Source organism: Columba livia, chromosome 17, assembly GCF_036013475.1.
Source record: "Columba livia isolate bColLiv1 breed racing homer chromosome 17, bColLiv1.pat.W.v2, whole genome shotgun sequence".
In the NCBI taxonomy this organism is placed as follows: Eukaryota; Metazoa; Chordata; class Aves; order Columbiformes; family Columbidae; genus Columba; species Columba livia.
In genome coordinates this window covers 3989530-4013522 of record NC_088618.1, presented here as the reverse complement: position 1 = coordinate 4013522, position 23993 = coordinate 3989530, and the positions used below count along the sequence as shown (strand labels likewise).

Below are 23993 nucleotides of genomic sequence, written 5' to 3'. Positions count from 1 at the left end.
CCTAACAACACATATCCTAAATTCTGTGTATTTTTTGCACCAAATCCCTCGTGCAGCACCACTCTTGCAATCTGGAAACTAAGGGGGCTTTGTTGGGCAGTGCGATGACCGGGATGGGATGTCACTGATGCTACTGCAGAGTGACCCCAGCGCCTACAACCGCTCCTGCTCCTCAGGGGAGCACTCTATAAAGTCTTATGCATTGCAGAGGCGGCTTCCGCAGCCACAACTCGGCTCCTGACAATGACGGGGTAGGTTTTTCGGGCTGAGGTTGAAGTTGAATGGCTGCACCAGAACCAGTAAGTAGCAAGACTTCAATCAGGATTCATTTAAGTCACCAGATAAGGACAGAGGTGCCCCCAGTTACTGCACTGGCACTTTGCGCTGTGTGTGAAGGCAGATTTATCAGCACAGGAAAGCTCCAAGAAGAGCAGCCCCGGCTGGAGCGGGGCCCCGAGCACCCTCGCTCCCAGCAAACGGCAGCACCCGCACGTCCGGCCAGTGCAATGAACGGAGATTTAACTGCGCTTCCAGATGAGGTGACAAGCAAAATCACTTTTGTTTGTTTTTTTTTTTTCCCTAGCTATGGTTCTTTAATAATCATTTCGGTGTTCTGCCTTTTCACTTATGGACTCGTTCATCAACGTTCTTACTAATTGCTTCCCGCTAAGTGAACAGCACTGGGCCATCCTCCTAATGTACTGCTGGCACCTAGTTAAGTCCTTGGGGTATGTGAATGGCAGAATTCAAGATGTGCTATTTGCAGGCTGAGCTGTCGCACTGAAAGCAATCAAAAATACATAAAGTTCAATAAAAATAAATAATAATAATAAAAACAAAAACCAGAGAAGCCAGCCAGATGCTCAGCACAGGCCAGACCCTGCTTGCACTGGGAACTCTGCAGTCGTTACCCTGAGACCAAGAGCAACAGAGATTTCTGTTGGCTCTGAGCTTTGATGATTCTGGAACTTTCCTGCAGGGCCAGTGGCTCAACTGGGATTCAGCCCCTGCTATAGTGGAACCAAGCACTGCTTGGTCACACTGTGCTCTCGAAACAGGGGGTTCCTAAAAGGCTCGGTCCTGATACCAGGAGTATCAGATGACAGCTAAATGGCATTTCATCAGTGACCTGCAAAGTGATTAATTAATAGTGCCAGATCTTTTCCCTCTGCTTTGTTACAGAACATCACAGCACAGGCAACATGGCAACTGCAGACGTAAAAATCATCACATCTTCAAAAAACAAAGGGAGAGACTATATGGAATAGTCAGTGATGTTGCCATCCTGTATGACCACATAACGAACTGGATTGCTCATTAACAGCTTGTTAAAAACAACACTGCAACAGAACCAAGCTCTCAATGCAAAACACTGAAAAGGGGCAAGTAAGACACAAGGGAAAGAAAAACTAAAAGTGTCATCAAAATCACAGCCACAACCAGAATAAACGAGGCCATGCAGCATTTATGATGGAAAATAAGGCAAACCAAATGCATAGAAGTTTGCTTTTAAGGCCGAAGTTGAGAAATTAATTTTAAAAAGCCAACACATACAGCCACCTTGGGGTCTGAAAGCCTCATTCGCTGTATCCAGCAGAGCCACAGGGGTGTCCAAACAGGATATACCCAAACTGACAAAATCTGGTCTGACACAGACACTAATGAGACTCTTGGCCACGCTGCAGTGGGGCTGATGGGTGGGGGGTCACACACTGCAGACACCAAACCCATTCCTGGGGACCTGCACACATGTGCACCCCATGGTAGGGTCACCCAGGGCTTGCTGAGACCTCTTTCCAGCAGAACTACCACGGTTAGAGAAAGTTAAGTACGTGGCAGCATCTTCCCTTCCAGCATCAGCACCAGGACAGGATTTGTAATCCCAGTTCATTTTTTGGACGGTGGGTCTCCCAGCCCAGGTTTACCCACACAAGATCCCAAGTGGTGATTTCATGTGGCACAGCCTGAGACACAGCGCGAGGATTTCAGCTCCAGGAGGCAACGGTGTGATCTCCAATAAGCACCCCAAGTACCCAACACCACAGACAATATAAAATGTAGATTACACACGCTCAGCAAAACCAGCACTTTTATTGGAAACATCTTGCCAATTCAGTACGGGAACGGGGATACTGGTTTCCATGAAGCTGTCCTGGTGCTGGAGAGCACCCAGAGGGCTACTTTCCATCAGGAGGATGGGATTGTTCTGGATTGTCTCAACTAGAAGCAGATGGGAAAAACAAAACAAAAAACCAAAAAAACAGAAGGACAAAGAACAGACATGTGGCCACAAAGTGTTAACATACAAACAGTTACAACCCAGCACTTCAACTATGAGTCTTCAATGAAAGGACAACCTTCAAATAGAGTAAAAGAAACAAAACATGAGTGATTTTCCAAATAGACTCACATCAGAGAGATTAACTGGTAGCAGAGGAGAGCACAACGATGGCATTTCAACAACAAAAGGGAGTCCTCTTAACCAGCTTCTCCAATGAGCCAAATACCCAGCAGATCCACAGAAATCTTTTTACCACGTGGAAAAAAAGTACGCTCTAAGGGGAGATTTAATGGAATCAGACTCAGCCTACACAGTGCAAAGCGCAGGAGTAAGCAAGGACGTGAACTGGATTTTGCTCTGCAACTTGGTTGTAATGAAACACGGACCCAACGTTTAGTGCAGATGGGAGAATGGGAAAAACAAAGTCTAAGAGGTTTTCTGAATCACGGACTTTAAATGAGCCAGCTATCTGCACGAGGAAATATGCACAAGCACTGTTAGAGAAGGTGTTGTACATAGCTAATTAAAACTGAGCACCTGAATTTTACGTGATCGCCAAATCATATAGCTTAATTACAGCAGCAATTAACTTTCCTGGAGCGCCCTACCGTGATCCTAACTTCAGTAGCGGCTTTGCAAATCACAGTAAGAACCGTCCTTCTGGGTAATGTGCAAATCACAACACTGAAATTTGGACTCTAATGGGAAGGAATAGGCTGTCACTTCATGGTAAGCAAATGAAGAGGCTCCGTCTTACACGAGCAGAGAATTTAAAGCTGTTTTTTGTCAGTTCTATTCATCAAGGCAGAGCAGCATCTCTTAAATATAACAAGGCTCAAACCTGGAGAGGGTTTTGAAATCACTCTGCCCTTCTCATAGTTGAGCTAATTGCTGTTTAACTCTTCTCCACTACATGGCAAGTGTCTCTCCAAGCGCCGCCAGCTCCACAAAGGTCCGGGGAGGCACAGCAAACTAATCAGATCCCCGCTGCTGCAAGAATGACAACCAGAGCACGAGCTGCTCAGTGTCAACGGGGCTTTTACTTCTGACTTCAGTGAGAACGGGGGATTTGAAATGCATTTAAAGAGGAAGAAGGTTAAGATGTTCAGGATTTTTTTTAAGAAGCCTCTTGCAGCTCATACCTACAATACGCCCCAAAATCAAATTGTTTTTCAAGTTGCTATAGATTCCCTGAGCTGTTGTAACTGGACTGGGTACAAATGTAATTGTGGGTGGATCCATTTTTAAAAAGTGTTGCAGCGAGATCTTTGCTAAATTTGACAAGCGAGCGGGGCCTGCAGAAACTCTGTTTTAAACACGGGCTTTAGTTTATGCCCATTTAACAAATCAGACCACTAGACTCGGCAATTACAATACTGCTACTGATACATAGGAGACCACTGCTTTGCTTTTTCAATTTTAAGATGATGCTGGGTAGCACCAGAACTATTCAGCTCTAGATACATATTCCTCTTCTTTTAGTCCTTTTAGTCCTGCATGATAAAAATATTAAACAAATGGAAAGCTACTAGAGCTCTGGGGAGAAAAACAACCACCAAATCCCAATGTTTCTAGCTGGTAGCTTTGATATTCTACTCTGGTTTGCCAGCATGACTTCTTGTCTGCTGTAAATCTAGTTTTATAGCAGCAACTCCTAGTTGCAATGTTGACTTTAAGTAGCCACTGACTAACAACCCCTAACAAGGGAATAATTACGCTGCAATTGTTCTTCCTGCCCCCAAGTCCTGACCCTGCAGGGAACCGAAGCTTTAGGTGAAGCAGAAAGGTCAAATTTAGTTCTGCACAGTGGTGAAGCTTCCCCGCCAGCTCCTTGCAATGAGAACCTGCACTGAAATGGCAACAGACCATGAGAGTCCAGGCACAGAAGTGAGGTGAAGATGGTAGGAAATATAATTTGTTTTATTAGATCACTGCAAGAGCTCTGATGTAATGGGAGCTGAGGCAGGGCATGGTCGGAACACGGTTCTTTCAGATGCAACCCAGGAGACAATAGGACATGCACACAACTATTTTAGACTTTGTTACTGCTGCAATTGGGGGAGAACAAGTGAAGAGGCCACTGATGGCAGAGGATAAGAATCCTGGGCATCCTGGAAGACAGTGTCTCCTTGGCAAGGCGCTGTCGCCAGCCCAGCCACCCGCAGTAGCCTGTCCCGTGAAAAAGCACAGGTTGAGACCACAGAAATAATCTCATTATCTCACTGTGGGCTCTGCTCCTGCCAGTCCGTGCTGGCCCTCCAAACATCGGGGTCCTGAGCTCGGCCAAGTTCATTGTGTCTTATCCAGCCCCAAGCACAAGCACCAGCCTGGGTGCAGAACAGGAACCTTCACAGAGAAGTCACCACATCGTGACTCTCAGCAGCTGGTGGCCTTTGTGTGACAAAGGGCATAGGGGTCACAAGGCACTCATTTTATTGGAAGAAAACTACTTTTCTGGTAAATCGGGAATAAGGCTAACATTATAGGGCCAATTCTCTTTCTTGTCGTTCCCAATTGCTTTGATAATCTCACTCAAAGTGTGGACATAACCCTTGAGACTGGTAATACGGATCCCAAGCGACTTACCCAGAACAGCAGAATTGCCATCGCCCAGCGGGAACCTCTGGTAACGGGGGATATTAAAGGGGGGCAAAAGGTAGAACTTCCTCTCCAAAAGAGGCTCGAGGCGTGAAGCGGATGGGTCTGCAGGGTGGAACAGGTTATAGACCTGCTGACAAGCTGGTCTGAGCTGAAAGACTAGAAAGATGGAGAAAAAACAAACCCTCAGGTATAAAAAGGTTATTTGGTAGGAAATTGTACATATTTGTCTGTAAAAAGTACAACTGTTGTGTTCCAGTTTAGCTAATTGAAACAATTTATTGCAATATTTATAGACTCAAGAAATTGCCCAGTATTTATAATGTTTGGAAGTACATTGCAAATAAATTGTATAATCAGTACTGGCTAGAGCACACAGTGATCTGCTTCCTTATGGTGCAATAAACATTATATATAAATGTTCATTTCTTTCCAGTTTGTCTCATCAAACTAGTGCATTGGTAGCAGGAGGTGCTTGCCCCATGCACTCAGTTCACATCAGGACTTACTGTCAAGAGCTGGGATGACAGTTTTTCGCAGTGCAAGGACCAGACCCAAGGGAGAACCAAAGAGGAAGAAGTCAGTGATCTCAAATTCGAACTTGCCGATATTTCCCCCATCCAACATCGTGGAGCTACTAGATCGCCTGGATCCCGGGTCGTTCCTCAGAACACTAGAATGTAAACTGGGACAAGAGCAGAAAACAAAGTCAACGTTTTATTCACACTGTGTTTTCATAATTGAAGGCTGGATAAGGGATTGACGGTGAATATAATTTCTATCTCTCTAGCGAAGGAACTGTGTGAATCAACCCACCATGGCTCAGTACTGCAGTTTTACTAACCTGTAAAATGTCCCCCAAACAATTTCCCCATTACATCAGCATAATTTAGACTGTACAAATCAAGGCTTTAAGTGGGCTCATTTACACATTCCTGTCTCCTCAAAATGCTGTTTTCTTTGAGGAGTCAAAATCTCGGTTGCTGCTAGTAGAACAGTTGTTTGCAAGATAAAATAACCAGCAAGCCAAAATTACTAGAGCAGCAGGGGAAAAAGCAGGTTTACACATGTTACTGCTAACAACATTTGAGTTCTTTCCGTCACCTTATTCTCAAATGTTACAGAAAGCTGTGCTTACCCATTTCTTCCTCGTGGAAGTAGGTGGACAAATGTTATAGGTTTGGAAAGGGAAAAGAAAATGGGAGGGGAAAGAGAAAAAGAAAGATCAAAATCTGCAAGAGGGTTTCTAATATTGTGCACCAAGTTTGCGCCACAGCTTCCATGCATGTGTGTGGCATTCACTGGGAACAGAAATTTGGGGTAATTAACTTAGTGGCCACATGGCAAATCGTAATAGTCATGCACCCGGGACTCTACCACTTTTGTTCTGCCCATAAGGCCACATCTCTTGAGTTATTACCAGTCAACATTTCAACCTCAGTCCAACGACTCCAGGTCACCGTGCTTAAAATAATAATGATATAAAGTATGCCTAGTTCCCCCCCGGCTCCTTTCACGTGTCAAATGTTTGCAAAATTCAACCTGTGTGCAGTGCAGACTGGGCAGCACACGGGTTTAACACAGAGATTTACATTCACGTATCCTTTGGACGCTGAGGAAGAAGCAGCAGGAACTCCTGGATGAAAATCCTGGGGATCCACCCCCACGTTAGGAAGAGCTGCTTCTTCGCCGCCTAGATCTGGGCTTAGACAACGAAATGACAGATGTGTAACCATAATAACCTGGTTCACAAAGGGGTTTCTGAGATTCTTCTGTTACCACCCAAAAGCAATAAGCTGCAATTTCTTTTGCTCTCCAGGTCCAACAGATGCAGATGGCAGCCTTGCCGGGTTATCGTTGTTATAATTAGAAGCGGAGAGTTGAAAACAAGAGTACCAGCAGTGACTTAACAGGGCGTTGACAAACACTTTTAAAAGCATCTGAACAGGTTGTATAAAATATATAGGATAAATGGATACCACAGCAGTTGGGCTGGATGAAAGATTTACTGGCCTGGGGTTGGGGAGGATGCAAATGCACCAGTCTCTTGCCAGCTCTGTGGCCTCAGCTCAAGATCCCAGGTAGTCACAGCCACTTGCCGTGTCTCCGTATGCAACAGCACTTGTTCATGGATGCTAAAAACTTTCTCTAAAGGTGCATGTGTGTACACAGACGGTACTACGCTCCCCGTTACCCGCCACAGGGAAATGACGAGCTTCCTTATGCCAGACGTACAGATCACGGAAAGTCAAAACAGTGATGTCAAAAGCAAGAGGAACAGGAGTCACAGCAGGTGACAGCTGAAATGAGCACGTTCCCATTTCCAAGATGCGAACCAGGTTCCCTGAGATTGCTCTGCCAAGATGCGCAACGCTGAAACACGTTTGAAAACAAGCCGCCTTCAGTGAAGCCACAATTGTTTTAGCTGACAAGACTGCAACGCAGCAAGTTTGCTGCGTGTAAGGAATACGAAGTTATACAGAAGACGTTCAGTTTTGCGACAGCATTGTCATTGAAATGAAGGCACAAAAGGAATGACTATCCCGAAGGCAGATGTGTTACGGCAGGACGGCTACACGGGGTTTTTGGTGCGTTCCACCCACCTTCCCACAGTGTCTCCTCATGGGGCATGGAAGAGAACGAGAGTGCTCATATTGCTAAGCGATTTGGACAGCTTCTCTCCTCTTACTGGGAACTTGATAGTCTTTTTAGCAATCAAAAGAAACGAGAGCCAAGGGGAACTCTGAAACCGTCATGCTCCAAGCAACCTACAGTGCCCTGTTCTCCCTTTAAAAAGGAGCAGATGTACTGTGTGCGTTAATTAAACAAGAGCTTATGGATTTCAGAAGCAAATCAACTCATTTACAACAATACAAGTACAGCACAGCCAGAAATAATGTAGTTGTGCAGAAGGACTGAATTTAAAAATAAATGTGTGATTGTAATCTCCAGATGCTGCCCTGGCTTGCTGGGCATTATCCCAGGGAAGCGGGTGGGTCTGATACATGAATAACAATGAGTGTCTGTGGCACTAGCTGAAACCTGCAGTCAGTATGGATGGAAAGGCCCCATGTGCCAGGCTGCCCGTCCACCCAGCCCACGAGGAAAACCCGGCTCTGTTCTGCCGACCTCCTGCACGAAGCCACGTCAGGGTTTGATTTTCATATGGGAAAATCATTACTTAGTGACAGAGAGGCCGAACGGCCGTTCTGCTGATGACTGCGCTGCTCGGTAATGACGGCTGCGAGCACGGGGTTGAGGGCTGGGGTCGGGGGTGATGTCCTGGTGCCATGCAGGAGGGGAGGAGGTGAATCGCTGCCCGAGCCCTCCCTGTGCCAGGGGGCGGAGGGGAAAGATGCCAAGAGAGCTTGTACAGAACCACAGAATCATTCTGGTTGGGAAAGCCCCTCAAGATCATGGAGTCCAACCGTTCCCCCAGCCCTGGCACTACCCCACATCCCTGAGAACCTCATGTCCATCTGTCCAGCCCTCCAGGGCTGGTGACTCCAGCACTGCCCTGGGCAGCCTGTTCCAATGCCCCACAGCCCTTTGGGGAAGAAATTGTTCCCCAGATCCAACCTCAACCTCCCCTGGCGCAACTTGAGGCCGTTTCCTCTGCTCCTGGCGCTTGTTCCTGGGGAGCAGAGCCCGACCCCCCTGGCTCCAAGCTCCTTTCAGGCAGTTCAGAGATCAGAAGGTCTCCCCTCAGCTCCTGTTCTCCAGCTGAACCCCCAGGTCCCTCAGCTGCTCCCATCACACTTGTGCTCCAAGAAGCAGCAGAAGCATCAACCTGCCTCTTCCATGAGGGAATCTTGCTCCTGAGCTGCAAGGACAGAACCATTTTTTGACCCAAGGTCTAAAGGTAGATTTTAAAAGATAAAATTCTAGCAGAAGTACAGGTGCACCAACCTCTCAGTGCACTGAACACCAACAGCCCTCACCAGGGACCCTGAAGTGCTTCATGTTGGGAGAGGGCACAATGCTTCAGAAATGGAGCAAGAAGGACCAGGGCAAAGCTATTTGAAACAACAAACTGCAACCCCTTGGCCATGCCAGGCCCAGCAATTCTTCTAAATTAGATGTAAAACTGCAGCAAGGTGCCAGCCCACCTTCCTTAGCTCAGTCCATGCCCCTGAGGTCAAGAACAGGGAGGAGAAAGAGCACATTTTTGCACGACTAGTATTTTCTCCTGTAACACAGGAGCCTGTTTTGATAAGGTATGAACAAGAGCCTGATTGCCTTTTATTAACCTGATGGAAATAGCTGAGAAGCTTTTTGTGGTTTTTGTAAATGCAGCTGTCTTTCTGAATATAGTACTTCTGTGCAACAACAACATTCACTTGGTATTTTTTCTCTCCTATGAGTCTTTTACCAAATGGCCCCTGACGTGGCAGGAAAACACGAATCCCTGTGCTGGAGCAAGGAGTGCAAGCAGCAAAAGAGGGGCAGAGGCGCAGGACAAACCTTCAGGCACAGGGCAGAAGAACAGCCCTGGGCACGGCTGCAGCGCAGATAATGGTGTTTGCTGGGGGACATTGCTCCCCAGAACCTGGGACTTGGGCAAAGGGGATTAAGAAGATGCTGCAGTTCTTCCAGGCGTGCAGGAGGAAAGGATCTGGGCTGTCCTGTTCCACAGGCTGATGAAGATGATTCAGTCAGAAAAAGCCGCCGGGCTTACAGAAGTAATCCCTGAATGATTGGCGGTAACGGAAAGATGCTATGAAAATTTCATCAGTTGCGTTAATGGATATGTTTCTCAAAGTTCATTTGAAGAAGCTGAGGAATGTGATACTGGGGGCTTCGACAGTGAGTAACAAATTTGAAACGTCACCTTGGCGCAACAGAGCAGCCCTGGCAGCGGACAGAATACAATTCCCTGTCCCTGCTCCTCTCAGGGGACTTGGGTTGCTTTGCCGAATCATCACACAGACAAAACAGTCCTCATGTGCAGCTGAAGGCTGCTCCATGAACCAGCCAGCCAGCGAGGGGGCAGGATGTCTCACCCAGGGCAGCAGAAACCTGCTCCCGCGAGAGGGAAGGGCACCGGAATTCAGCCTCGCACCTGAACTAGCCCAAAATTAAAGTATACTTGGCTCACCCCACCTTCTCCAACAACAGGCCAGCCAACTCAAAAATCAGCTTTCAGAGATGCTTTGAAATTAACACAACACTGAATTCCCAGTTCTGCTTCACCGTCTTCCCTTGCACAACTTCTACATTTGCTTTATGACCCCCATCCCACACCTGCAGCACAGGAACACGCAGCTTCCTGACAGCCCCAGCTGTGAGGCAACACGATGAACAGCTTCTTGCCATCCTAATACAGATGCAGAAGAGCACCTGGATTCTCTCACTGCTACTGAGCAAGAGGGCTGTTAGTTTTTTTCGCATATCCAACACACTGAAATCTATATCTCTCAAATCTAAGTTACACACCTTCCTCCACCTTGCTCATCACAGGATGACAAAGCAACATTCGGGTTTCACAGATGCACCGAGCTCAGCTCTGGTTCCGTTCCTTCAAAATCTTACCTAGAAAGAAAGGCTTGATGCTGCTTTATCGTGTCCAGTTCATAGGTTGATGAATCACTCCTTTTTCGTGGCAGCTGCTTCTTTGGATCTTCTCCGTTGCTACGGGGAATGTCAATGTTGCTCCTGCTGAGGTGTCTGCTGGCTTCCAGATTTGAGCCGCTGGAACAGTAGCTGTTGTTCACCGTTATTCCAGGAGACAGGAGGTCGGTATCCTGGGATATGAAATATAATGATTTACCACTCTGGCAGCTGAATCAGGAATACACCCACGTTATAGCCTTCTCCTTCCATCTTCTCTTCCCCATCTACCCCCAGGTCCAGTTGAGGACAATACAGTAACTCAGACCTAACCACCTTCTGAGGGTGTGGGTAAATCAGGCCTGAATGATGCTTCGCACCAGAGGGTGAAACATCTCTGTTCAGAGCAAATGCACCCAAACTGAGACACACATGCACCTTAAGACACGTTTGCGATTGATAAGAAACAGAGTCTTTGTTGTTTCACGGAAAAATCCTCACTAAAAACAGGGGCTGTGGAGGTGCCAGCATTACCTGGACACTCACAACGCTTCCTCGCCGGCTGCTGTTCTGGCTCTCGGACACTGTCTGGTTGCTGTAGCATAAGGCATCAAATCCCAGGATTCCTCCAACACAGTCGCCTACCAAGCAAACCTGGAAAAGGCAACAGAAGCAGGGGAGGAGGAGAAAAAAATATCTCTGTGACTTCAGTTCAGAGACAACAGTTAACCAGAGTGCTGGATGATATCTGGGAAAGCTGCAGTAACAGGATGCCCAGTGCTTTCATCACTAAAACTGTTTTGTCAATGAACATCCACTGGTACCCTGCAGCCTCTCATCAGCCAACATAGCTGATGTGTTCTGGTTGCTCCCACCAGCCGACTGCAGTGAAGTGAAAGCAACACAGAGCACTGATCATGGCTCTAACTCCGGCTTTAGAAAACCGAGCTTGATTCCTCCCTTGCTGGCTGTGCTACCTCAGGCAACTTCCCTGTGCTTCTGCTCCCGGTGTGTACCCTGAGGAGATAACGCTGTCCTGTCTCCAAGGGAGTCGAGTAGAAAGGTACAATAAAGCACGGAGAACGCTGGGAAGGAGAGGGCTGTCTGGGTCCCCAGGCACAGCGCTGGCTGGGAAGAAGCTCAGGGTGCTAAATCACGTTACAGCAGCGCAATGGGGCAGCCAGTCCTATAGCTCAAACCTCCCAGGGCTGGAGGGTCACTCCGCTCACACAGGTGTGAGGATCAGTCCTGGTATTTTATTGGGGGCAGCAGCTGCATCATCTCCAAAAAGAAACAACTCCAGCATGAGCTGCTCGAAGTCCTTTAAAGACAGGAATACTTAAATAGTCTTGGTTTGCAAGGGGACTAGAGATCACGTTTAATCACAAAGGTAGCATTCCTGATTTGGAAAGGTGTGTCATGCTGAAAATTGATTAACTTCACATCTTTGTAACGTCATTTCTGAAACACAAGCTCAGACTTGGCCTTGAATCCCAAAGGTTCAAGACAGAGCATAAGCAATAATCTCTCTCTCTCTCTCTCTCTGTAAGAAATGGAAGCACAACATTTTCTTATTGCAGCTCAACACTGTCATGTTTCCATCCCTCCTGAGAGATTAATGGCAAAGAGAGCTGCAGAAGGAAATTGCTTCACTTGCTCTTCCTTTCATTGTGGCTATAAACAGCCGCTGGCTCACCTGCCCATTGAAGGACAAGCCCTCCTGGGATCTGATGAACTCGCTGTAGGCCTGGTTGGCTCTGACGATGACTGTGGCTACAGCTTCTTGGTACTGCGGGGACGACGTCGCAAGCAGAGGGAGTGCAGCGAGGGGAATGTGATCCTGGCTGTTGGACAGGCAGCCTTCGTCGTGACTATACGGGCTGAGGCTGGACAGGGCAAGAGACATTGGAAATAATCAGCCTAACAAAGCAGAGCAGGGAAAAACATTTGCAGGCAGTACAGTGAGAATTGTAGTTCATTAAAAAAAGCCTCGAGATAGAAAGGCCATTTATTCCACAGTGAATGGGTGAGAGCTTAATAAATCTTTTCCTCCCATCAAACGTAAATCTTCAAGGACAACATACTTACATTGATAGAACAGCCCTCAGACAAGGAATTAAAGCCTTAGTATTTATTGGATTAATTAGAATAAATCAATCTCAGCACTCTTGCTGCATGATTACTGTATTTACTGCAGCTAAGTATGAAATCGAGATTGAATGTCTCACTAGTATATTAATAAATGCATTCTCAAAGCATGGTCAGAGCTATCAATGCAGAACATTTCCAGGATGCAAGAAAAGAAACAAGAACAAGAGTGAGATTTCGTACGTTTCTCACTGTGACAAAGTAGCATCAACACACCTGGACACCAGCGAAAAGGCTTCGGAGCAGATGGCTGGGCAAGGGACCAGCCTGATGGCGATGTGTCCGAGAGCAGCGGGGTAATGGACCCTCATCACGGTGTCAAACACTGTCGTGATGGTGTTGACGTCTCCTTGCTTAGAGCTCTGGTCACCGCTCCCCGAGTCCAGGATGTTCCCTCCATGCAGGACCAAGAGGAGGACATGGATTTTACTGGGCTGCATTAATGGCTGCACCGATTCATCCTGGTGGGAATGAAACAGAGCACAGCAGGAAGGCTTATTTGCAAAGAAGTTATATTGGGTCCAAATGCATTTTATGCAAATTTTATTGTCTTTACTCCCCCAAGCTCACACGTGGTACCTACAATATATGCACTAGATACATCAAGTCAGGGAAGAGGCAAAAGCCAATCTGTCAAGCCAGATGTTTCCAGTAGAAACAGCATTAGCCATGGTACAAGGCACTGGCAAGTCCCCATCTAGAGGGGTAAATTCAGTTTGGGCCATCAATACACATAGATAATTGCAGTGTGAGCAGGAGCAGAGAAGAACAAGAACATGGAGACTTTCTGAAGAGAGAAAGAGTTCAGCTTGATTTGCTCAGCAAGGCTCCAGGAGGATGAATTCCTGTCTCTTCAAGCCAGTGGAGATGAGATAAGAAAGCTGGGAAGGGAAGAGAGGCACTCAAGGCAAAGGACAGTGCAGGCACAAGCACAAGAGAGACTAAACTCATCCAGCGCAGACTGAAAATCAGGAGGCAAGAGGCTTTAGAATAACATCTACAGGTTCACTGGTAAGAAAGTAAACTGTCTTCAAGCAGCAACATGCTTAATTTATGCAAATGGACACTAGATACACCTGGACACACAGCTGAGAACATGACTGCACACACGTGTGTGCAAAAATGCACACACAGCTTCAGCAAACTGACTGTCCTAAGCAGAAGGAATGCTGAAAGTGAAAAAAAAAAGGCATAAAATTGTAACCAGGTAAAACATGGCAGCAGTAAAGACATTACTTGCGTGTGTTAGGGTGGAAAAATAAAGAGATAAAAGATGGGTGTTGCTTTCTGTCGAGGTGCTGAGCTCAGCTGCAGCAGTTGACAGTAAAACACATTCAGCAAAAAACAACAAGTGAGATCAAACAGGTCAGCAAGTGGCAAGTTACTGGAGAAAGAAGCTGTAGGAAGAGATCAGTCATTGCTTCTGCTCGCCTACGACAGAAGTTATAAATAAGACTTCAGATTTGCTTATACTGTCGCAAAAGAGGAACTGAAGAGAAAAAGCTTTGAGACCTCATGACCCAAGGACTGGCCAACATCTGGCTGGGAGACTGCTGCACGAGCCCAGGCAAGGATTGGATTCTGGCTGTCCAGGTCGTTTGCTTACTATGTTGAATTGATTCCTTGCCTGAACAGACAGGCTGGAGTTTGAGAGAAGGAGGGAATCGTATCTGAACTGCAGAGCGGGTTCTCATTCAGTGCCCTGCCCCAGCAGCCGTAAGCCCAACCATGATGTCCCAGGAGCGGGGACAAGAGCATCCATTTGTACCAGTCACATACTATCACACAATGGAGCAGCAACTATTTTTAATATCTGTTTGTTACCAGGGCTTTCAGTGTTTACAGATTTGAGAACATCCTTGGGCAACTCCCTGGTGAGGCAGAGCAACAGCCATGGGGAGGGGGTGTGGAAGGGCTGGAGGGCAGTGCTATTTTCCATTTGGCAAATTCTTCTCATTTTAGCATCTTTAGTCACCTGTTGTCCTTTGAACAGTGACAAACCTGCTGCTGGGAGGGGCACATGCCCAGGCACACATCAGCAACCTAACAACTAGCTTACATTTTTACCAGATAATGTTAAAGCGTATCTTACAACACAGCCCGCCACAAGTATTAAAATTCACATCCAACTCTGTAATAAAGATTTTCCAGACCTCCTTCATAAGAATGGCTTTGAATTATTTAGCACCATTACCCTGTATTAATGCCTGCTCTTTAAACCTCCTCTGATTCCCGTTTACAGCGCCTGCAAGGTGAACTCTTGCCTGGTTGGAGGCACAGGACGAGCACTCTCAGCATCGCTTTTGCTTTCAGATAAATGTTTTAAGTGCTCATTTGTAGAACAACATGAGTCACCAAGCTCAGGTCATCCAGAGGTTTATCCGCAGTCATTTCCCCTTTCGGTTCATTAACCTCTGCTCTTGAAGGAAGTGGGGAACATGCAAGCAACTGCTGGTTAGTTTAGGGGTGGAGGTGGCTATTTCCAACTTTCTTATAAGATCTGGAGTCTTAAGACACTTGATTCCTGATCTACATTTGGTGATGGAGGCTCTTAACGGGAAAAACACTGCAATGGTGGCTAGGAATGTCGCACTGTTTTAGTAGGCTGTTTGTGAACAAATACAAATGAGTATATTTTTTAACTCACTTTGAAGCCTGTTCTTTATCTAAAATTAAGGCAGAAATGGGAGTGGGTTGAGTTTGTACAGCCTTCTGAAGAAGACCAAAAATTCTCCACACCATCTTGAGCTCTAAGAGAAATCTTAGGGCTGTGACTGGCTTATCTTGAGGTGGCCAGAGCTGCTTCCATCCCCAGCCACCCATTAATCCCATGGTCCTTGAGCTCTCAGTCTATTATGAAAAAGCAAAACCACCTTGAACTGACAGTCTGGCACACAGAGTAATACTGAACCAAAACTACGCTCCTGGTCTTTGATAGATCACGACACAACCCGGGGACTCCGCAAGCAGGTTCATCATCTCTACAGCACAGACAGGCAGATGCTGCAAGGGTGGGATGAGCACAGCCAAGATGCACCACCTCACTAGGACACTGAACTGCAAACCCCTGTATATGCAAGTCTAGAAAGCCACGGAGGTGTTATTTTTTATGTATTGTTTTATTCAGGGTGCTGACACAGGCTCTGCTATAACGGGTTTCTAAACAAGACCCCCCAGCCTGCACGTTGGTGCTGCAGCAATGCGGCTCCTTCCCTGAGCAGGAGAGCCCAGCCCAGCAGTGCCCCAGGCAGCACTTATCCCATGGGATTAGTATTTTTCTTCCAGCTGGATACCTCACACTGCTTACAAACTAGAGAGCATTTGCTATACATCTTCAAAAGAAGGGTGAAATAATCCCTTAAACACAGCCCTGAAGTTCGCAGCATGCCGGTGTGGCTCCAAACGACACACAAAGACACGACAGCGGCAAAGGGGGCCATTTACCCAATTCACCCCATAGAGACACATTCCAGCAACAAATTATTTAGTTACAAGAAACAGAGCACTTACTTCAATGATGCTGAGCCTCTCCACGCTGGAGCCCACGCGGTACTCTGCCGACGGCTCGTGGTACAAGTCGCCTGGAAGCACAGAGGTTGGAAACATCAGCACTGCAAGATGCTTTGGCAAAGATGCTCTGCCATAAACACACTTGTTTGTGCCTCTTCTGCCTCACGCCTCCTTAGTTATTTCATCAAATTGCCCTCTCTCTCCCTCCCTCCCACCTCCTTCCACCCGAGCAGCCTGCGCAATGCTGGGTCACCTATTTTCCAGCAATTTCTCATAACCTGGGCAAGCGCTGAGGACACGATCTGGTTCTTCTCTCATTACAGCAACCCAGTACCGTTGCTTTATTAAGGGTGGCAACAATGGGAAATCCCTGCACAATTGTCAGAAATGATGGGTTTGTGGGGATAATAAAAATAATTGCTTGAATTGTGCTGGGAGAGCAGAGACCTGATGTGTCCGTGTGTTTGTGCCGACACAGACCGACTTTGTACCTAAAGTGCTGTCTTCCACCGTTCTGCTACATGAATTGATCTGTCTGAGGAACCAGCTCCCTTTCAAAATTTCATAACGATGAGCAGAAAATAAGACTGAGGCAGGTACAGATGAGAACAAAGGATGAAGCAAGCGGAAAGAAGTCAGGAGAAATTCAAGTAATTCAAGACGGAGCCGGAATGTTTCATCATTATTGGAGAGAAACCTGGCTGGCACACAAAGGAGTCCAACCAACGCGGAAAATAAAAGAGAATCGAGAGCTATTGCATCTCCCACTGGGTGATTCTTTTCTGGCAGCACTGGGCACTCATTTATATGCTCTGTCTCAGCTTCTCCTTTTGCGAGATGAAGATAACAAGTTTTACCTTTTTCAGAATGTGGCTGTAACAATTACCTGGAAACACTGTAAAATATCACATGCAGGTTTTACTTAAAAAAGATTACCCTGGACATCATCGCATTCGGGGGTTTCAATTTTATCCATCAGATCATTGGAGCTCCATTTGGTTATTTCTTTCGGGAACATTTCCTCGTTGTCGGACAAGTCCTCTTTAAGAGAAAATAGATAAACCCAGATTTTTTGAGTCACACAAACACAAATATGTGTACAGACAAGAGCACAGAACCCACATGAAACCAAACAACAGCAATTCAAGTCTTTTTCCTCCTCTCTATTTTCTTTTCCTAAATTGAGGATGTCTCTTTTACTGTTACAGAGGTTAAGTGCTTTCTAATTTATTTACGGTTCCGCGCTTAGTATTTCTTTCCTGAAAATTTTGGGCTTGTAAATGTAATAAAGATTTATAAACATAATAATAACAGCAGTAATTACAGAATGTCTTGAAGATCTAAAAGCTGTAATATTTAGAGTCCCAGACCAGGATTCCCCCTTTCTTGTTGCTGTACAGTTACTAAGAAAATAATTAGTTGGAGGAATCCTAGAATGGGGAACAAAAAGATTATGAAATACATTCATCTTTTCAGCAAATCTGAGCAATAGTTTAAAAATATGTATATGAAGGGGACTAAGTGCAGAGTCAAGCAAAGACCAATTATTTTTAGGAGTTTCTATTTACACTTTGATCAAAAAAAGAAAGCAACCCAGAAACTCTGCATTAGCATGCTATTTCCTTTTTCAGCTATGGAAAAATATGGAGTAAATCCCATTTCCCTGCACGAGGGAATGCGGAGCTACCGGTTCAGAGCACGGGGAAAGCACGAGCACGGAACACACAGGCTGGCAGGGAATTAAGAGGAAGATTGTACTCGAAGCTCCTCCAGCAACTTAATCTAAATATTAAACTTATTTCCTTGAGAGGTTTAATTACAGCCCTTATTGCTGCTCAAGTGATCACTGAATGGGATATTACTCCCGTTATTAGCATTTATTACAGGATAGGTATTAGATATTACTGTATGTGTCAGTATCTGTACCAGAGCGTGCCAGTGAGCGGGGATGAGTGGGAAGCCAGCGACAAGAAATCTTGGGCTGATGTTACGCCCACCGCACTGCGAGGAAATGTGTGTGTGTATTTGGGAAGCGCTTTCGGAGGAATTCTGCTCGGTGTTGACCATGAGCTGTTTCGTCCCCGCTCGCAGAGCCGGGTGGGACGTGTCACCCGCGGGCACGGGGGCACCGAGAGGTCCCTCCCCACCAGGGGGACGTGTGGAACAGCACCAAGACTTCAAATCATAAACCAGCATCCCACTGGACTTCTCCAACCCATCTGCATGGATCGCAGAGGACAACCTGGATGGAAACGGAGACGCTGTGCTCGCAGAGAAGCTGCTTTTTGTGTCAGTGAGCTCCTCCGGGTATTACAGATGAGGTGCCGATACCAACCGTGGCACTAGGCTCATTTTTCCTAATTGTCCTTCCCGGGCCTGTTAGGAGCACATCAGGGATCCCCTGGGGGCCTGGATCCCAGGCAGAGCCATCTCTCTATTTCAATTTTATTACTAAGTAATTAAAAAGGCAAGAAGGTAGATAGCAAGGATGCCGTTTCAATGACTCACTCCTCTTCTCTTCTGTGTATATTGCTACAATAAATCCCTTACATAGTTTTTGTAGATGCTACATAAGTTGATAAATAGGGACATTTAAGCTAAGTTGGCCCTTCTCCTTCCAGGCAAGAGACACGTCCATCCCCAACTCACTTCCATCCTGGCCATTGAAACTGCTGTTGTACAAGTCGCTCCTCTACAACAGCAGACGCTCTACCCCAGAATTTGGGATTTATGCCTCAATACTTGATGCGAGAACTCTTCTGGAACACGATACTATTCGGTTTTTTGAGACTGAACTTTCATCAGTGAAATTCTGCTTTGGGAAACCGGAGCGTGATTTTTCTAACAACTGCCTTTCACAGAGGGGTCACCAACTTCATTGGCACACGCTGCGCATCTAACTTAGATTAACATTGCAAGCCAAGAGTCCATCTGTTGTCAGTAGAGACGGAGCCTTTCAGGCTTAAATGCGCATTAAGTACAATATATTAAATGAGGACGGTGGAACAAAGCTTCTTCACGCACATATGCACAGAGAAAAAAATATCACAGCTTTCTCCTAATATGGATAGTCAAAATTACTTTCAGAATTTTGGAATCAATCCTGATTAATATCAGCAACTGAAATACCTTGTTGCATTCACTATTTCTTGGAACAGGAGAATAAGGAGTTAATAAAGGCAAACTGGGGGCTCTTCAGGCCAAGACAGGACAATTAATCATATCTCCTACTGATTAAAAAATTAGAAAAATAATCAGTCATACTGAATCAGAACCATTAGGACACACCCACAGCCCAGTTAGTACTGCTGAATTATACCCGCACTCATTTGCGCCAAGTAAAACACAGCTCAAAGGTTAAGAGTGTTCAAGATCCTTTCAAACAGATCCTAGTGAATCTGAAATGTTAAATACAAGAGTCTGCTGGGTGACGCTGGGGATGCTCGAAGAAGCTGCGCTGATGCTGCACGTATCTTGGTTAGAAAGGAAAAGACTTCAGACAAAGCAAAAGTCTCGCTTCCTTCCCCGCTCACCCCCACCCTCATGCCTTCCGTTCTCTTACCCCACCATTTCAGGCAACAAACGATGGGGCTTTAGGCTCCACATACCATGTGCATCAAAGAATTCATCATCCGAGCTGTCATCTGAATCTCTGGCAATGCTCTGCATCCTCCACTCGGAGATACTGTGGCGTGAGGGGCTTGCTGGAAAAAAGAAAAGAGCCTTATGCGATACGCTACAGCAACAAGACAGAGAGATCCCAGCATGATCTTTGCTGGTGGAAGAGTCGCGTGTTCTCTATGAAAATTCACTGCTGCAATATTAAAAGACACAAAACCCCGATGATGCTGGTGTGATGTCAGTGTACTGCTTTACAGATCCCATTTGTTTACTGTTGTCAGAACCTGCCAGCAAGATGCTACATTAAAGCGAGCTGTTTGTATCACTCTTATGCTATTTTGAATGGCAGCTATTTATAATTGTTAGTAGGATGTGCAAAATCAGCTGGGTTTTCAAGTTTGAAATGAGGAAGGAAGCAGGCTGATCGGCAGCTTTCTCTGTGCCTCTGCTCCGCTAACTTTCGGGTGGGTAGCTAAGCAGAGCAGCCTGGATTGAAATAATCTGTTTTCTGGAAGGAAATTGCTTCCACACAAATTGAATTAGAGATCTATTTAAACTTTAAACTTGAATGATTTAAACAACATGCTATCCAGCTGCTTGAGAGGGAGCGGTTGGAGCGGCTGCCCTGGTGGAGCGAGGAGAAAACCCAACGCTCCTTCAGGTTCCTGTTTGCCCTCCTGTTCTCACACTTACCTGCTCCCTTTCGTGTTCCCCTCCACAGTTTCCTGCACTAAATACGAATATATTACAGCTCGTTTTTTTTTCCAGATATAATTTAGCAATGATCCAGCCTGAACTATTCTTGGCTGAACTTGTTATGGAACAGCCACCTGCTGAAGGGATCCCTGTCCAGAGGGAGAGGGTTTCTCCCCTTTTTCAGACGGCTCTTGCATGTCACACAGTGCTTGCAGCAGCCACCTACCACAGAAAAACCTGAGGAGACTCACAAACCCTCATTTAGCATAAAGAAAGACGCTGAAAAGCCCTGGTTACTGTGACAGCTGCACGAGACACTTCATGCTGTTGCTGTTAACAGTGTTAAATCTCTAAGTCAAAATCTCATCTCGCTATCTGGTTGTCACATGGAAAAAGAATGGAGACCCTAATAAGAGTCACCTAATTGCAGCTCAGCACGGGCTCGGCAGCCCCCAACCACCCAGCGCCCGCCCCTCCGGAGCCGCACGCGGAGCTTGGCAGAGCGGAGCTAATTCACGCCGGAGTGACGTCAAGACACTCGCATAATAGTGGCTAAAAATAGAGCATAGAATAACATATGGGATGGTGACAAGGGTCCTGCTATCACCAGAGGTCTCGCTTGGATGGTATAGAAAGGACTGAGGATCTTTCGGAGAAAAGGCGTTGCTTTTTTCAGCTGGAGGGAGCGGTGAGTGGAGCCAGCCCTCCTTGCTTCCATATATTAATATGCTCCCAGCAAGAAGAAGGATTAAAATATCTGCATGACGTACTTCCCAGCACATCACAATTCATTTCTTTCATGACTTTTTCCTGTAAAAGCTGAGACATTCTGCAGTTTAAAAGAAATTAATGCTTTGCTACCAGTGCAAACCTTCAAGAGGTCTGAAAACTACAGCTTCCAATGAACATGTCAGCGCTGGAAAAGGAAGTTCGTAACAAAGAGCATAACGAGAGACGGGCACATCAATATAAAATCCTGGTGCAAGCAAAATAGCCAGCATTTTTATTTTTATACAACAATTTATGAAGCATCTGGTAGGTTCTTCCCTGGGGCTCACTCCAGTGAGTCATCGCAAGGTAAAACCAGCGCTCATCTCTCATTCACCCCGCGATGAAATCAGTGATGGAGTGGTAAACAAAAATGGAGACTCAACTCACAACATTTAGTGCAAACGAGAGATGGAGAAGCTTCACTCACCCAGATGTCCTCTTCCACCGTCACTGGAGGAAAAGCTGCCCCTTGGGGTTTTCAGAAAATCAAGATTGTTTTCCCTCTTGCTGTGACAGCTATTACTCAGCTACCAGCTGCGTTTGACTAAAAGGAGAGGGAATTGCTAAGGGTTCAAGCTTCTTGCTTGTTAACTCGCTGAGGATTCACCCCTTTGTACAGAATGGGCTGAGGAAGGGAAGAGTTTAACACAGGGGAAAAAAAAAATCCAGGTGACTGCCTAGGGAGAGGTGAATGATAAAATTCAGGACTTGAAGCTGAGTCCTTACAGGGTATCCTTAGGGGCTGAAAGCTTGCTGAATGGTATTTAAAAGGGAATATAAATGCGCTCTGTGGTCCCACCTAACCGCAGGCTGTGAGGTTTGGTTTCTAACAGCTACTGCACTTCATCACCAGTGGACGGCAGCAGCCCACACCCACTTTTTTGGGTGGTATCTGCCTTAATTTCCCCAGAAGCTGATGGGGATGCTTCACTGCGTGAGCTTCTCCGCAGCACCCATGGAGCCAAACACCCGCTTTTGATGTGAATGGCACGAAGTGGCGCAGAACCCCAGGGGATGGAGTGCGGGGTCCCAGCTGGAGCTGCCCCTGCCAAACAAGAGGCAGCAAAGAGCGAGCAGAGCAGGACACAGCGGACACCGGAGAGGGACCAGGCCGCGTCCTGCTCAGGGCAGGGCTTGGACTAGACGGGCTTTGAAGGTCCCTTCCAACCCAAACTATTCTGTGATTCTACTCTATTCTAAAAGCCACCGGCGGCTCTTGGGTAACAGGGACTGACTCTCCCTGCGCCACTGTTTGTCTTCTGAGACCTGATGCTGTTAGCAAGCTGCTGCCTGCTCTTCTACTGTTCTTCATAGTCATTCTGCTTGTGAGATCGGCAAGAATTCTGCCATGTGCCACCGAGTCACAGTTAAGGGATAACTAGAAACATTGCCAAGCCCATAACAGGTCACCTGAGAAGACTGAGCCTCCAACACCAGCAGAGAAAGCCTCTGACGTAACAGGACTCACAGGAGAAATCTGCATTATCCCAAAGGTGACAGCCATGAGGAGACATGGTCACACCTCCCAAATGCCCAGCATCCATGCAGCTCAGAACAGCACGTCAGCAGCAGCATCTTACCTCCTCTCTTTGAAGATCGTGAGGACTTGGACGAGGTGGACCACTGCTTGGTGAGTGACCTGCCAGAGGCTGTTTCGCTGTTACCAGCGGCATCCTCGGTGTCAACAGGTGAAACTGTGTTGGCTTCAACATCCTTCTCACCAGGATTGTCTTTGACTCCGTGCTGCTCAGTATCGTTTTCACTGCAGAACTGGGCCATTTTCTGAGCCAGCATCAGCTGCGCCTCCTTCTCCAGCTGCCGGATGTCCTCAATGGTGAGCCCGTACCATTCGTCCTGCCAGCACCACGCCTGCCGATGGGCACGGACCATCACCTTCCGCAAGCCTGCAAAGCCAAAACGCCCCAGTCACCAATGCTACAACTCTGCAGGAATCCACATTCCCTCCCCCAAAACCTCAAGACACCATGGTAACGACATTACAGTGGCATCAGCAAAACAACGCCATAAGCTGCAGTAAAAGACCTTCATATAGCAAGTGTTGGGATGGCAAACTGGTCACTTCGTGCACTTTATCTCCTCAATTCTTGCTAAGCAACCATGCACTGAAAAGTGAGCCAGTCTTCTGTGACTGCTTTTAACTTGGGAAGGGATTTCCTAACCCTGGATCAAAGACTTTGCTCTGTGAGTGCCTGCTCCACCAAGGAGAAGCCAGGCACACCACAACTGTACCTCCCATGAAGTTCTAGGAACTTGCAACTATTTGGATCCAGCCTTCAAAATAAAGTATATTCCCAGAAGAAAAAAAGAAAAGGGCCAACAACAACAACAAAATGCTGTGGGTTGGTTTGTTGGTGGTTTTTCTTTTCTTTTAAATCCAGGTTTCTTCATGAACATCAACAGCCCACCACGATTGTTACATGACAGAAGCACATCCCACATCAGCAGCGCTAACACTAAAATCTCTCCTTGTTTCTATATATCAAGTGAAACAGCATCGCAAATACACGATTCTGAGATAATGGGATGGGAAACTACGAGAGTGAATAGAGATGCTTTATTTTGCAGATACCATCTGTCTTCTGTGGTGTGAGAAAAACGAAGCGGGTAAAGCCAATTTAAAATACTTCAATGTATCACATTTCTGAAAGGAAGAACTGTCTCACTATCCAACACACAATGCAGAAACTTTCCTCCAGGACTTAAACTCGTTGGCTAACATCATCACACCACCAAGACTTCTAAACCACTACAGTCACTCAGGATTTTCAACCGATATTATTGCTTAAAAGCTCCCAAC

The 23993-nt window shown here is 46.4% G+C and overlaps 1 protein-coding gene across 9 annotated transcripts in view; it reads right to left on the bottom strand.

The window, feature by feature from the left end:
• Positions 1-23993, bottom strand: part of PITPNM2 (phosphatidylinositol transfer protein membrane associated 2) — a 122730-nt gene that overhangs the window by 15023 nt on the left and 83714 nt on the right. For 5 of the 9 annotated variants that reach the window (XM_065033413.1, XM_065033412.1, XM_065033417.1 and 2 more), the window contains 11 exons: positions 22756-23079; positions 19696-19791; positions 17024-17128; positions 16088-16158; positions 12794-13038; positions 12126-12315; positions 10964-11083; positions 10412-10623; positions 5389-5564; positions 4868-5038; positions 2071-2220 (listed from right to left, as the gene is read on the bottom strand). In XM_065033413.1, coding sequence (XP_064889485.1) covers positions 2071-2220; positions 4868-5038; positions 5389-5564; positions 10412-10623; positions 10964-11083; positions 12126-12315; positions 12794-13038; positions 16088-16158; positions 17024-17128; positions 19696-19791; positions 22756-23079 — 1860 coding nt within the window. Of the gene's footprint in view, positions 1-2070; positions 2221-4106; positions 4451-4867; positions 5039-5388; positions 5565-10411; positions 10624-10963; positions 11084-12125; positions 12316-12793; positions 13039-16087; positions 16159-17023; positions 17129-19695; positions 19792-22755; positions 23080-23993 lie in introns of those variants that run through there. The other 4 variants (XM_065033418.1, XM_065033416.1, XM_065033419.1 and 1 more) reach the window with 2 other exon arrangements.